The sequence below is a fragment of the Vombatus ursinus genome, unplaced genomic scaffold (genome assembly GCF_900497805.2).
Source record: "Vombatus ursinus unplaced genomic scaffold, bare-nosed wombat genome assembly UNPS02014794.1, whole genome shotgun sequence".
Taxonomy (NCBI): domain Eukaryota; kingdom Metazoa; phylum Chordata; class Mammalia; order Diprotodontia; family Vombatidae; genus Vombatus; species Vombatus ursinus.
Genome location: NW_020954572.1, coordinates 29,227,655 through 29,241,633, shown reverse-complemented (window position 1 = coordinate 29,241,633; position 13,979 = coordinate 29,227,655). Strand labels below are relative to the sequence as shown.

General features: G+C 36.6%; 1 protein-coding gene across 4 annotated transcripts in view; it reads left to right on the top strand.

Moving 5' to 3' along the window:
- FMN1 (formin 1) overlaps nt 1-13,979 on the top strand; it is a 490,990-nt gene that overhangs the window by 397,357 nt on the left and 79,654 nt on the right. For 3 of the 4 annotated variants that reach the window (XM_027869857.1, XM_027869856.1, XM_027869859.1), the window contains one exon: nt 6,158-6,250. In XM_027869857.1, the coding sequence (XP_027725658.1) occupies nt 6,158-6,250 (93 nt within the window). Of the gene's footprint in view, nt 1-1,542; nt 1,880-6,157; nt 6,251-13,979 lie in introns of those variants that run through there. The other variant, XM_027869858.1, reaches the window with a different exon arrangement.

Genomic DNA, 13,979 nt, shown 5'->3' with positions numbered 1-13,979 from the left:
ACTTGCTCAGAAATATATTTGCACCTTTTCACTGTCCTGATCTCACTTTTCTTTTGCTAATAATGAATGAGTGAGTGAACAAATGACAAAGCATTTATTTAAGCACTTACTGTGTGTGCTATGCTGAGTGCTAGGTATATATGTAAGTAGAAAATCAAAGCATTCTGTGTTCTCAGGGAGTTTGGGTTCTAATAAGGAAAAAACTCATATGGGAAATTTCAGCTGTAAGTCAGAGGGAAAAAACCAAAAGCCCAGTGGCACTTACAGTTTAGGAACCGAGGGAATAAATCTGTGCCTTCTTTGTGTCATTCTCACTGTTGAAACCATTTCTTTCTGATGTTGAATCCTTTGACAATGCCATGGACTTTGTGTGGTAAACTTTGTTTTCCAGGTCTTCAGTAGTTGTGACTGCTGAGGAGATTGAGGGGGAAAGGGGCTGCAACTCCAGCAGAGGCAATTGCCAAGTTGCATCTCCACAAGCATTACTCCCCTGGACCATGGCTCTGGGGACTGGGCTGGCAGCAGGATTGGTGGTCTAGGTATTGCTATTCCTAGGGCTTACTAGCTAGGTAAAGGCAGTTATTCAATAGTTAATGGTAGTGGTAGAACATCACACTGAGGTGAAATAAGGACTAAAATTAGAGGTGGAGATGCCTAAGAGATTCCAAATAAATCTCCAATAATAACAGTATTGATAGAAATGGTAATAAAAATGTTGAAAAAATAGTATTTCTATTCATTTCAACACACATTTGTTAAGTATTTCATTGATGTTAAATACTGTGCTAGGCACTAGATATGGAGAGATGAAAAAGGACAGTTCCTACCCTTTAAAAGCTTACACTTTAATAACTGGATACAACATAAACATAAATAAATAACATGAGTTAGAATATGATAGGGCAAAAGAAAAACTAAGACAAAGTAGTTTAGGAAGATCTGATTTGAAGAAAATTTGAGGAGAGAGCACATTTAGTTTTGGCTGTTATGACTGAAAACTGAACAACCACCTAATATTATATAAGAAAAGAATAAATAGCAATGTATTCATCAATATTTTAACTTATATTTCTGCTTGCTATAAAAAGTAGCGAGTTGGCTTACTTAAGTAAGATTTTGTACCTTGATTTCAAGTTCTGGATCCCTGCTATGAAGTGCAAAAATGAAATTCAAACATGGCTGTGGCAATTCAAGTAGATTTTTGTTTTCCTGTGAACAGTATTGGCATCATAGAAACATAATTCTATCACCCTCCTTTTATGTATGCCGAGTGCTAGGTATATATGTAAGTAGAAAAGCAAAGTGACCCAATGCCCATCCCGAAGCCATTTGGTAAGGACTCTGTCTTTAATGGTGGCAATGAATATACTGCTTTGTGTGTAGGGTGGATTGAAGTTGGTGAGAGAGGAGAACTCTTCAGTCTTCTTCAGGCTCAGAGCTGCTTTGGGTTCTGCAGTCACTTTGAGAGCTTCTGGTTTCCAGCTTCAAGAGAGAAGATGGAAGATGCCAATCCCACTTCATGTTCCTTTCATGTTTTCCCAGGGTCTTTTCCTTCAGCAACCTGAAGAGAACTCAGGAAGACAGAAGAGCTCCCCTCTCTCACCAGCTCCACCCCACCCCTTTCACAGGGCAAGACATTCCTCTCCACAACTGAGGAGAAAATTCCATACCAATTGGCTTTGGGACTAGGGTTACAATATGGCGAAACCAAGGCCCACAGAAGGAAAGTAACTTGTCTGATTTCATGCAAGTAGTTAATGGCAGAGCTAGGGTAAGAACTTAAGTCTCCTGATTCCCACATCAGGGCCCTTTCTACTCAGCCATACTCTCTTCTTAGACAAAGTCACAAGAGAACATCATGTGTAAGTGGGTGATTGGCCTCAATAAATAGATATGTAAATGTACCTCTAATTAACTTATTTGATCAGTCTTTTCTCCTACTCTGTTTACATATTTACATGGAATTTTTGAGTTGAAAAGAGGCTTTATTGTTTAGTCATTTTCCATTGTGTCTGACTCTTCATGACCCCTTTGGGGTTTTCTTGATAGAGATACTGGAGTGGTTCGCCATTTCCTTCTCCAGGTCATTTAACAGATTAAAGAGCTAAAGCAAACAGGATTATGTGACTTGCCTGGCATCACACAGCTAGTAAGTGTCTGAGGCCAGATTTGAACTCAGGAAGATGACTCTTCCTGACTCCAGGCCCAGCACTCTAATCAATGTTCCACCTAGCTGCCCCCAAAAGGTACCTTAACGATTATTTATAATTGAACCCCTTTATGTTATGAGAGAGGATATATTTTCAGTATTATCTGAGCTCAGAAATTTTGTCTTCATATCTAATTTCACAAGCCGTAGGCTTGCCATTACTTTACATATTTTTAAGGGCTAATCCAGTGGAAAGGGCACTGGATTTGGAGTCTGAGGACCTAGGCTCAGATTCCACCACTATCACTTAACTGCTTATGTGATTGACTAGGGTCAAATCATTTAACTTCTCTGCACCTCAGTTTCATCATTTTTAAAATGAGAGGGTTAGACTAGATGACCCCTATGGTCCTTGGAGCTCTAAATCTTTGTTTTTTATAATCTTACTTGAAAAGGTCTGAGTATCTGGGACATCTGAGACCAGAAGTGGCACAGATACGTATTTGGCCTCTGACCTGATATCTTCCCTAACTTTTTTTTTTCCGAATCTGATGGCTCATGTGGTAGATTAACTTCTTGTCTTGGGAAAAACGTTATATGATGGTTGACGTTTATAGAGCACTTTAAAATTTACAGCTAGGTTCTGATTAGTGTGAATAATAAATCCCCTGAAGTAGTCCCATGCATTTTAATTTTCACTATTTGAAGTTATAATTATGAAAAATATGGTTGTTGGTTTCAGACCAGTGGAAAAATGCAATGCAAATTCAAATAATGCTACTACTTGGGCAAGGACTGGGGAGATTCGTTATTTGCACTAATTGAGACCTAGCTAAACAAACTATTTGACATGCATTATCTCATCTAATTATTCACAATAATCACGTAGGTTAGGTAGTGCAAAAGCTATTATTCCTATTTCGTATTTAAGGAAATCAAAACTTAGGGTAAGGAACTTGACCAAGATCACACAACTAATAAATGGTAGACTCAGCATCCAAGCTCATCTTCTGACATCCAGTCCAGTGCTCCTTCTGCTGGATTAGCTCTCTTAGCCTAGCAATCCATTCACTAAATTGCAGTTCATATTTTTCCATTAAGATATGTGGCATTTCCTTGCATTGAGACTTTTGTTAAATCATTGAAGAAATTTGGTCTCTGAAATAGGTAAAGATCATTCAGAATTCTAAATTCTTTTTTTTCTATTTTTTATTTTGGATTTGGGGGAAGAAATGTTTTTGTTTTATTGGATTTTTTAAAATGTCACATAATAAGAGCAAAAGAAGCTGTAAATTGGTACAGATTTTCTGGAAAGTAATTTGGAACTCTACCCCAAAAGACACCAAACTGTGCACACTCTTTGATCTGAGAATACCACTACTAGATCTATACCCCAAGGATATCAAAGGAAGACAAAAAAAACCCTTATGTACAAAAATATTTACAGAAGCTCTTTTTGTGGTGGTAAAGAACAGGAAACTAAAGTGGGGGGTGGGGTTTGTCAATTGAAGAGTGCATGAGAAATTTATGGTTGTGAATGTAATAGAATACTAATTTACCATAAGAAATGAATAATGGGATTATTTCAAAGAAACCAGGGAAGACTTACTAAAAAAAAAAGAGCAAAAGAAGGTTTTAAAAAATTTCTTCTGCAAGGTAAATATGCATGATTGAAATAGTATTTGTCTCAGGAATAACAAACTTTCGTTCTCCTCTTCATGGACACATTTCCTTAATGAATGTTGGGATGGTTCTCTAAGAATTATTTGTCCCCCCCCCCGAGGGCTCTAACTGTTCCAACAAACACTGAGTATTTTATCTTATTTTAAAATTTATTGATATATTTTGTTTTGATACAGCAGAGACTTCCTAATATGCACAAACTGTCCTGACAAAGTACACTCCCTGAAATACAAGAGATCAGTTATTGACAGATAGGAGGAATGTGTCACTTGACTGCTAGCATGATGCTAACTTTGACCATTATACTTTACCAGAGTTCTGTGGCCTCTCAGTGTTGACTTTATATTGTTATAGTCATTGTATATATAATTCTTTTGGCTCTGTTCTTTTCCTTCCTCAAGACTTCAAGTGGCTCTTGCCAAGTTTTTCTGAATTCTTCATATTCATCATTCATAAGATTATGGGATCATAGATTGAGCTATAGAAGGGGCTTTAGAAGTTAACTCCCTCATTTTATAGATAAGAAAACTGAGGCCCAGAGATGTTAAGTGATTTACCCCTGCCAGATCTAGTAATCACATGAGGCAGAGTTTGAACTCGGGTCTTCTTGACTCCAAATTCTATACTATTTTTTATCACACTTACTCTGTAGCAAGAATTCCATTGTATTCATATAACATAGTTTGTTCAGCTATTTCTCAATCATTGAGCACATGTTTTGTTTCTAGCTTTGTACCTTGACAGATAATGCCACCATGACAATGTTTGTATGGACATTTTTTATACTATCAATAACTTCCTTGGGATAAATAGTAGAACAGAGCTCAGGGCCAAAATATAAGAACAATTTAGTAACTTTCCTTGAGTAATTGCAAACTAATTTTCAGATGAGCTGAACCAATTCACAGCTCCACCAGTAATGGATTAGCACTGTGTGTTTTCCTTCAGCTCCTCCGACAATGATGTACTGGATACTCTGGAGTTTGGAGGTGGCGGGAGTTAATAAATAATTCCTTAGAAAAGTATAGGCTTAGACTGGAACTGACACAAGAGACCTCCAACATCAGATTTTCATTTCCCTGACAATCCAAAAATTTCTTGAGTTGCCTGAGATTCCAGGCATCTTTTTGGAGATGATATAAAAAAAAATGGTACTGGGGGATATCTGAGTGGTCTTTTAAAAACTTACTACCACTAGAACTTACTGTTATTACAAAGCAATCTGATTTTGCTAGGTATAAGTTCACTAAAGCATTAGTTTTAAAAATCTAGAATTATTTGGGCAGAAAATACCCAAAGGAAATAAAATGTTTCTTCTCTCCCAGTCCTTTTCTATTCAAGGTTCTCTAGCATCCATGATGCTACTAGTCTCAACCAAGAACTGAGGTGCAGGTTTATTCAGGCTGAATCAGGAGACCAGGCTACAAGGCTGATTTATGGTGAAGCTCCAAAAGATTCAGAATATTCTCTTAGACAGGGACATGTCAGAAATCTGGCCATGACCAACAGACCAAAGTATTCGTTAATTAGCTCCAGCTTTGGAAAAATTAAACCTTTGTTTTTTGTTGTTGTTGTTGTTGTTTTTCTAGTGGATTTCAGATACCGGAACAGGCTAACAGGGACCTCAGGCAAATAAATGTCTTTTTGCCTAGGTTGAGTGTACTTTGTTGTGGTGAATTGTAGTATATGATATACACTCATGCAGCCAAATCAAACCTGCCCTTTAGAGGTGGCCTGATGGTTCATTTTACTGCAAATTTCTGAAATAATGTCTTAGAGTCTGAAATATAGTAATTTTATGGAGGCTTTATATTTAACGTTTTAGGGTGGGTGTTGTTGGTAAGGGTGATGGTAACTTTTATCTTCCTATTCATTCATGACCTAACTGGCAGGCCCCATGGCCATATTCTTGATGAAGAAAGTACCATTCTGACATCTTATTCCTAGTTGCCCCACTCAGGAGTAGGGGCATGTGCAGCAGCTGCCTTCTAGGTCTCTTTTTTTGGAAGAGAAGACATGGGCCGTAATTTGTGAGTATGAAGAACAGAACCATTAACCTTCTCAGTCTAGACCTTCAAAATTTTTGTGCACTCTGGTGAGTCAGAAAAAAAACAAACCACCTTATCCTTTTCCCATTTAGCTGACTTTTCTGCCTATGGAACAAATTGGAGGCATAATACTTCCTTTTTCCTAAATGACCCTTGTTATTATGAGGGCCTCTTTGTTATTGTGACATGATGGAAACCACTGGAATTTGGATGAACATCAGCTAATAATCTAGCCAAGCAATTAATTAACATTCTAATTCTGGGATTCTTTTCACAGCAAGTGAGAAGCAGATGGTGGTTGTGTGCAAGGAGTCCCCAAAGGAGCATCTCCAGCCTTTTAAGGACAAGCTAGAGGTGTTCTTACAGAAAGGTAGGCAGCATGTTGCTCAGAAGCATACTGTATATCCTCCCAGACCAATTACTATGGCCCAACCTTCTTTTCTATCACTGGATAATTATACCCAGCTCAAAATCCTCTATTTCTACATCATTCTACATCTTTCCTGAACACCTATGTACATAGTTAATATGAAATTAATCTGTACTTGATTTATATCACCTTTTTTAGTGTTCTTAGCTCAGGGGTTCTTAAACCTTTTTGCGTCATAGATCCTTTTGACAGTCTGGTGTTGCCTATGGACCCCTTCTCAGAAAAATATTTTTAAATGCATAATATAAAATATTTAGGATTATGAAAGAAATGAATTATATTGAAATATAGTTATCAAAATATTTTTAAAAAGGAAACAAGTTCACAGGTCTTAGTAAAGAACTCCTGTTTAGATCATTTTAGTTCTATACATCTGTACCTAGCCTATTACTCTCATTCTTTGATAAACCTTTTAAAGTAGGGCCCATGTCAGCTCTTTCCTGGGAGCATAAATTTAGAGTTGGAAGAGAACTTAGGGGACATCTAGTCTAATCTTGGCCCTATTTTGCATAAAAAAAGGACAGTGAGGCAGACAGGTTAAGTGATTTGTCACATTGTACTTTATGCTGTGGGTGCTCATTTTCACTTGACAAAATGATTCGCTTGTGGAAGTAAGTTGAATAAAGCTTTTCCAAGCAATCATACATTTCATTTACATGGTTAAAATGGCTTAATTGAGAATTACCTTTCTGATTTCTCTGAATTTCATCAATTTGAGGACTATGGATTTTTTTAACTGTTTGTCAAACTGTGCTCAGAAAAGCAAAATAAGCCAGGTGATATCATAAAGGGAGTCAATTAATCAACACATTTATGAAGCATCTACTGTGTTCCAGACACCATGTTAAGTACTGAAGATACAAAGACAAAAATGAAACAGTCCCTTACAGGGCCTTATATTCTGATGGGGAACATGTACATATATAAGTATATATATATAAACATATATAAAATGAAAGCAAGGTAGTTTTGGGAGAGGGAACAGAAGCGTCTGGGAGAAGAATTAGAAAAGGCTTCCTGTAGAAGGTGGCACTTAGGCTAGATCCAGAAGATCCAGAGATTCCAAGAGGAAGAGGTGAAGAAGGAGGACACTCTAGGAATAAGCGATAGCTAGGACAAATGCCAAGAAATGTATCCTTGAGAGCTGATGACTTCCCTCTCCTTGGAAGTCTTCAAGCAAAGACCAGCTGATTGTTTTTCTCCTATGCAGTCAAAGTGAGGATTTCTTTCATGAATTGCTGTTTGTCCTTCATCCTCAAAGAGGACCATGACATCAGAGAGGTGATGCCATGACATGCAAGTGGATTAGATTTAAGTGAGGGAGGGCTGGGCAAAGTCACCAGCCTCACTTTCTCCTCCAGAGGCATCTGGGTCCAGTGGCCAGTTATGGATCAGGACCACTGGAGATGGCCTAGGATATAGTAGGGGACTTTGGCCTTTTCAAGCTAAGGACTTTAACAGGTCTCATTTTGACTGAGGCAGCGCTTGGATTGGAAGGCTAATGAGGTCCTTCACAAATTTCTGTGATTCCATGACTCTGTGAGGATTCCATGATTGCTTGTGTATGAGGAAAAGCAAGAGACCGTAGTTTAATTACAGATCTATCTTTCATAGAAAAATGAATAGAAGTGACATGGACAAGACTCAATATCTTATTTAGAAATATCACTTGGGCACCTACATTGTTCATAGTACTGACAGAGGATGAGGATATTGTTCATTGTCAACAATCTGCCAGTGTCATTTAAGCCATAAATGTAGGGTTTCTTGCTTTCTGGGTTATTTCCAATCTGATTTTTTTTTTCAAAATTTAGCCAAAGATAAGCAAGGGAAAAAGGAAAAAAAATCTGCTTGCATTTATCTTTGCTAGAAAGCCAAAGGAAATGAGTGTATGAACCTTTGGTGAGCCATCAACATACTGTTGCTGATTTTGAATCAGCCACCATGATACCACACCATAAACAGAAGACTGCTCATCAGGGTGAATCCATAAATCATGGCCAACAGTCATTGGAAATTGGCAGAATTTCCTGTGTGAGTCAGAGAAGCTGAATAGTGGCTGTCTCTTCTGATGGAGAAACATAGCCACTGTGTCCCTTCATATTAAGGGCTTATCAGAGTAGTCACCGAACAAGTTAAAGCTTTCCTCTGACAGTCTGCAAATAATACCGTCAGTTTACCATCCTGAAATCTAAACAATGAGACTAATGCACAGACATTCTGTAAACATAAAAGACATTGCTAGGTGGCATAGAGGATAGAGTGATGGACAGAGTCAGGAAGAGGTGAATTCAAATCCTACCTCAGACACTATCTGTGTGACCCAAAACAAATCACTTACTCTCTCTCTGCCTCAATGTCTTTATCAATAAAATGAGTTTAATAATATATAATAACTTATGTAAAGTGCTTTGCAAATCATAAAGTACTATATAAACACTAGCTATTACTAATAAGATAATCATAAAAGAAAGAAGCTGGTTTTCATATGTGATTAGTAGAAGCTGTCTTATAACTTAGTTATAACTGGTCTAAATAAAAAACTGGCCCTTTAAAAAAAAAGTCATCTTCCCCTAAATTACTGATGACTTCCTATACTTGAAATGAGGTCCTAAGGCAAAGATTAATTTGTATTGAGGTTCAACTTGTATTTTGAACAGTAAATATTCTAGATTTATATTCATAGATATATGTATTGCCTTCTCTCTGGTGACTCCATTAGCAGTTAATTTGTACATAGTCCAGATAGCATTCTTTAATTCTCCATGCATGTTTTTTTATCCATTTGCCCATTTTCTGGAAAAGAAGAGATGTACCTATGGGGATATACCCTTGACAATCTTGTTATCTCCTTGGTAGAATGATTTTAGAAGTCACAGCTTCAAATTATGTGATGAACTTCTTTTTCACTGAACTATTTTAAATTTCTATTCTATAATAGTTAATGTTTGTTGAGATAACTCAAATGGGTCTAGGGTCTTTTGGACAATATGGTTTCAAGAAGGGTGATAGGGTCTAAAGCTTAAAGAGAAGATCCTAAATGCCATTTATTCCAATACCTTCATTTTGCCAGTGAGGAAACTGAGGCACAAAGGAATGAGGTGGTTTGCCCCAAGATCACACAAGCATTAAGTAATAGAACAGGAATCAGAACTCACATCCATTGATGCCAAATCCAGCTGGCTTTTCTACTGCACAGTTTAAATTTTCCTCCCTTTTTTAGGATTATATACCATGATTAGAAACACAGAGGCTGGTGCTGTCATTGTGGTAAGATGAAATGCTCCCTTCAGTTTCTATGGCTGGTTACATAGAACAGCCTGCTGGGAAGTTCGTGTTCCATAATAGTTATTATCACTCATAAAATCTTAAGCAATTGGGTTCTTTATGCTTGAGAAGTCACATGAGGTGTGACTCAGTTGATTCACGGAAAGGCTTATTTTTAGATGAACTGTAATTCAGTTCTTCTAGCAATCATAATGATTTAATTTTTCTTTTGTAAATCATATCCTGTTGCCACACTCGAGTGACGATGGCGTCTTTGAACTTTGCTTTATGTCTTTTATTGGTCCTCCCCTTCTCCAAACACCCTTAAATAGCCTCGTTTGATGATATTGCCTTACTCCTACTTAACTAATTTCATTCCCCAAACAGAAGTGAAAGTATTTTTAATGGCAACACTTACCAGAGTTGCACTCTTCACAATATTTGACCTTTCTTCTCACACATTTCCCTTTTCCACTGTGTTCTTTTACTTGTTCCAATTTACAGCTCAGTTCAGGGTCAGCTTGTGAAGGCATTATTTAAGCTCTAGGTTTCCCACCCTCAGATCAAACATGTTCATAATGATATAGCCCTCAAAAATGTGATACACACATTAAAGTTTCCCATAAAACTGGCAGGGATCCTGTAATTGAAAGAATCCACAGTCAGGTTGATTGGGTCCCAGGTATGGCTCTTGTAGGTGGTCTTTTCATGCTGTTAAATTGGCCTTTTGTATTTACAACTCTAGCAGGGAGTACTGAAGTTGGAATGGGCTAAACTTATTTTTTGTGTGTGTCCTAACATTAGCATTCTCCCACACTTGGTACTATCTCATTTTCTGTTATTTTTATCTGACATACTGCTAGCGCAAATAAAGTCGGTGTGATCTTTAATGGTACAAGATGTCCCAAATGTCTTAGTGCAGTTTAAAGCTATTTAAACTTTCATAGCTTAAAACTGCACTAAGACTTTTGGGACAAGTTGTACACACAGCTATGGAATTTACTGAACTATACTTATTCTTGTTTCTCAGATCAGCCCTTTTGAGATTTTTTTTTTGAGCATAACTTTCTTACAGGTGTCTTTAAATTCCAGATAATTCTATTGCACAGGAGGAAAAAAAGTAAGATGCAAGATATGAGCTATCCAGTAGCTCTGACATAGAAGAGTAAAGAATTACATGAAATTTTGAAGAAACTCTAGAACAGGATGGTTACAATAAAATATCTAAATGCTTCTCTTCTTGTTCAGATCCATTCTGAATCCATTTCTGGATTTTGTATGGAGCACATTGCCAAACTCAAAAGCGTGTCTCATAGTCTTCCTCCGAATAGTTAGAAGATCAAATATTGTCTTGGCTAATAACCTGGAAGATCTGGCATGTAACTCAGGTAGCTTACATGTAAGAGAAATTAATAAATAGGTGTTGAGTTGAATTAAAAGCTGGTATAAGTAAACTTTTCCTTGCATCTTTCATTGCTGTTAAAAACAGTAAAGCACAGTAAGCAATCCACACAATACAAATAAATTGGAGAGAAGACCATTCACACCATCTTCAAATATGTACTTGGAGTTCTGGGAAATGCAACCTAAGAGGAGGTGATAAATTCAAGATACAGAGACATACATTTTTTGGACATGGTCAGAAGTCCAGAACAGGAGTTTGTTTTGTTCTACTGTTGCTGATTTGTTATAAGAATGTTTTTCTTCTGGGTTTTTTTTTAATTGGGGAAAGGGGTGGAAAGAAGAAAGAGAGGTTAGTAGTGGTGAAAAAAAGAGAGCCATTGAAATATTTTTTTAATGCAAGGAAGATTCAGACAATAAACATTTATTAAATATCTACTATGTATCAGGTAACTATACTAAGAGCCGGGGATACAAAGAAAGGAAAAAGACAGTCCCTCCTCCCGAGGAACTTGTAGTCTAATGGAGGAGACAAGATGCAAATGACTACGTAAAAACAGCTATATATAAAATCAATTGGAGATCATCAATGGAGAGAAGAACTAGCATTAAAGGGGTTCAGGAAAGGATTCATGTAGAAGGTGGGATTTTAGCTGGGTCTTGAAGGAAGCCAAAGAATCTCAGAGGGGGGAGAAGAGGAAGGAGAGCATTGCAGACACAGGGTTCAGCCAGTGAAAATGCTGAGGTGGAAGATGGAGTGTTGTGTGTGAGGAACATCAAGGAAGCCAGGGTTACTAGATCTCAGAGTATGTGGGAGTGAGTAAGGTATAAGAAGACTGGAAAGGTATATACCTTTATAATATTTATAGTATTGTTTATAATATATTATTTATATTATAATATACATTTATAATATTTATGTTAGATATAAATATTTATTTTACTCGTGGTTATACAGCTAGTATATCAGAGGCAGGATTTGGACATAGATTTTCCTGCCTCAGAAGTGTCTTCACTGCCTTGTACTATTCTTTTTAAAAAGTAATGCCACCTAAGAAAATAAATCTAAAGATTTTAGTATATGGAAAAGGAAGCAGAAGAACCCACGGTAGGTAGCCCAATCATCACTAACATTATTGCTAGGCATAATGAGCAGAGGGAAGGTTAACAAGGAGCAATGATTTCAGGAGGCAACAAAAGAGGTCTCCATGAAAAGTGAAGACAATGTATTTTGATCATTTGGTAACTGAAGCATTAGAACAGTGTTTCTTGGAATGATGGTGAAATGGCCTCATGAAGGCTGCTTTAACATGGAATTAGACCTTTCCCTGAAGGGACTAGTTTAAACAAGTAGTTCTCCGAATTTTCTGTCAATGACTCTCTTTTACTTCTGACTCCATTTTCTTTTTATTTTTACTATCTCAATTTTTTATTCTCTTAAGCTAAAAATCACTTTCCTTCTCATAATCTCTAATCTTCTCACACACTTCCACTCTCCCCCTTTTTCCTTTCTTGATAGAATGTAAACTCCTTAAAATCAGGAATAGTTTCATTTTTGTCATTATATCCCCAGCACCTAGAACAGTGCCTAGCAACACTTAATAAATTCTCATTGATTCATTAATTCTTCCTCTTCTCCTTGCCAATAGGGGGTGGGAGGGGAAGCTTTCAGAGCACCCATTCTTCCCTTTCCTTCTAAGACTGATTTAAAGACTTGGTCTGATTCCAACCTACCCCATTGATTTAATACAAGTCCAATAGAGTATGACCAAATCCCTGAGTCTATCTAAACAGACTTCCTGTTGCATCTAGTTGAAATGCCATTCATTGATTGATTCAGTGGAGATGTCCAAGCCTTGTTTACACCTACTCCTCATCATGATTGTTCACTAGATGATCAATGAAAGAGACTTCTGAGGTCATCTCATCTAAATACCTCATTCTGTAGACTTAGAAACTGAGTCCAGGGTGGGATTAAGTGATTTGCCCAAGGTCACCCAGATATTAAGAGTTAGAGGTTGGATATGAACTCAAGTGCTCTGACTCCAGCTCCATTTTTCCACAGTACCATGCTACCTCCCATACTGTAGAAAAGCTTTTAATTTTCTTGTTTTCACCATGATATAACTCCTGCCTGCCCCCCTTCCAAAAACCAAACAAACAAAAACAACTACCATATACATTTAAAAAAAAAGTATTGGTATGTTTTGTTTTTATATTACAAACATTAGCAAAGTACCGTCATTCCATGAAAGATCTCTTGTAACAAATTAAAACAATTACAGTGATCTCATCTGAAAGTGCATGCAACAATTGAAATATGTAACAGCATCCAATGCTTCTTTTAAAAGATTTTTTAATTAACAGAAATATACTTTCTCTCCCTCCCATCTCCCATCCTATTAGTTAAAAAAGAAAAGAAAAGAAAAAAAGAAAAGGAAAGGAAAAATTCCTTGTAACAATTATCCACAGTCAAAGAAATCAAATCCCCTCATTGGTTGTATTGTGTGTATATCTATGTCTATATCAATATATTTTTGTACTCCTCTCTGTCAGGAGAAAGATAGTTTTCAAATGGTTTAAACCATAGTGTGTAGTTGTATTCATATAGTTCTTGTGTATGTTTAGTAGGTATACTTCCAAGTATTTTATACATTCTGTAGTTATTTTAAATGGAATTTCTCTGTTCTTACTGGGTTTTATTGGTATTATATAAAAATGCTAATGATTTGTATGAATTCATTTTATATTTTCTAAGTTTTATTTTATATCCTACAAGTTTGCTCAAATTATTAGTCATTTCAGGGATCAAGTATGCCATTATATCATCTGCAGAAAAGTGATCATTTCTTCTTTGCCTATCCATTCATATAAGTCTCTTTGTGTCTCCTGGAAATCATCTATTTCCTCATTTCCTCCAATCAAATTTGATTAATTAAATAAAAATTCCAATATTGCACAGCTTGCAAAATGATAAAATAAGATATCTTACCAAATTCTT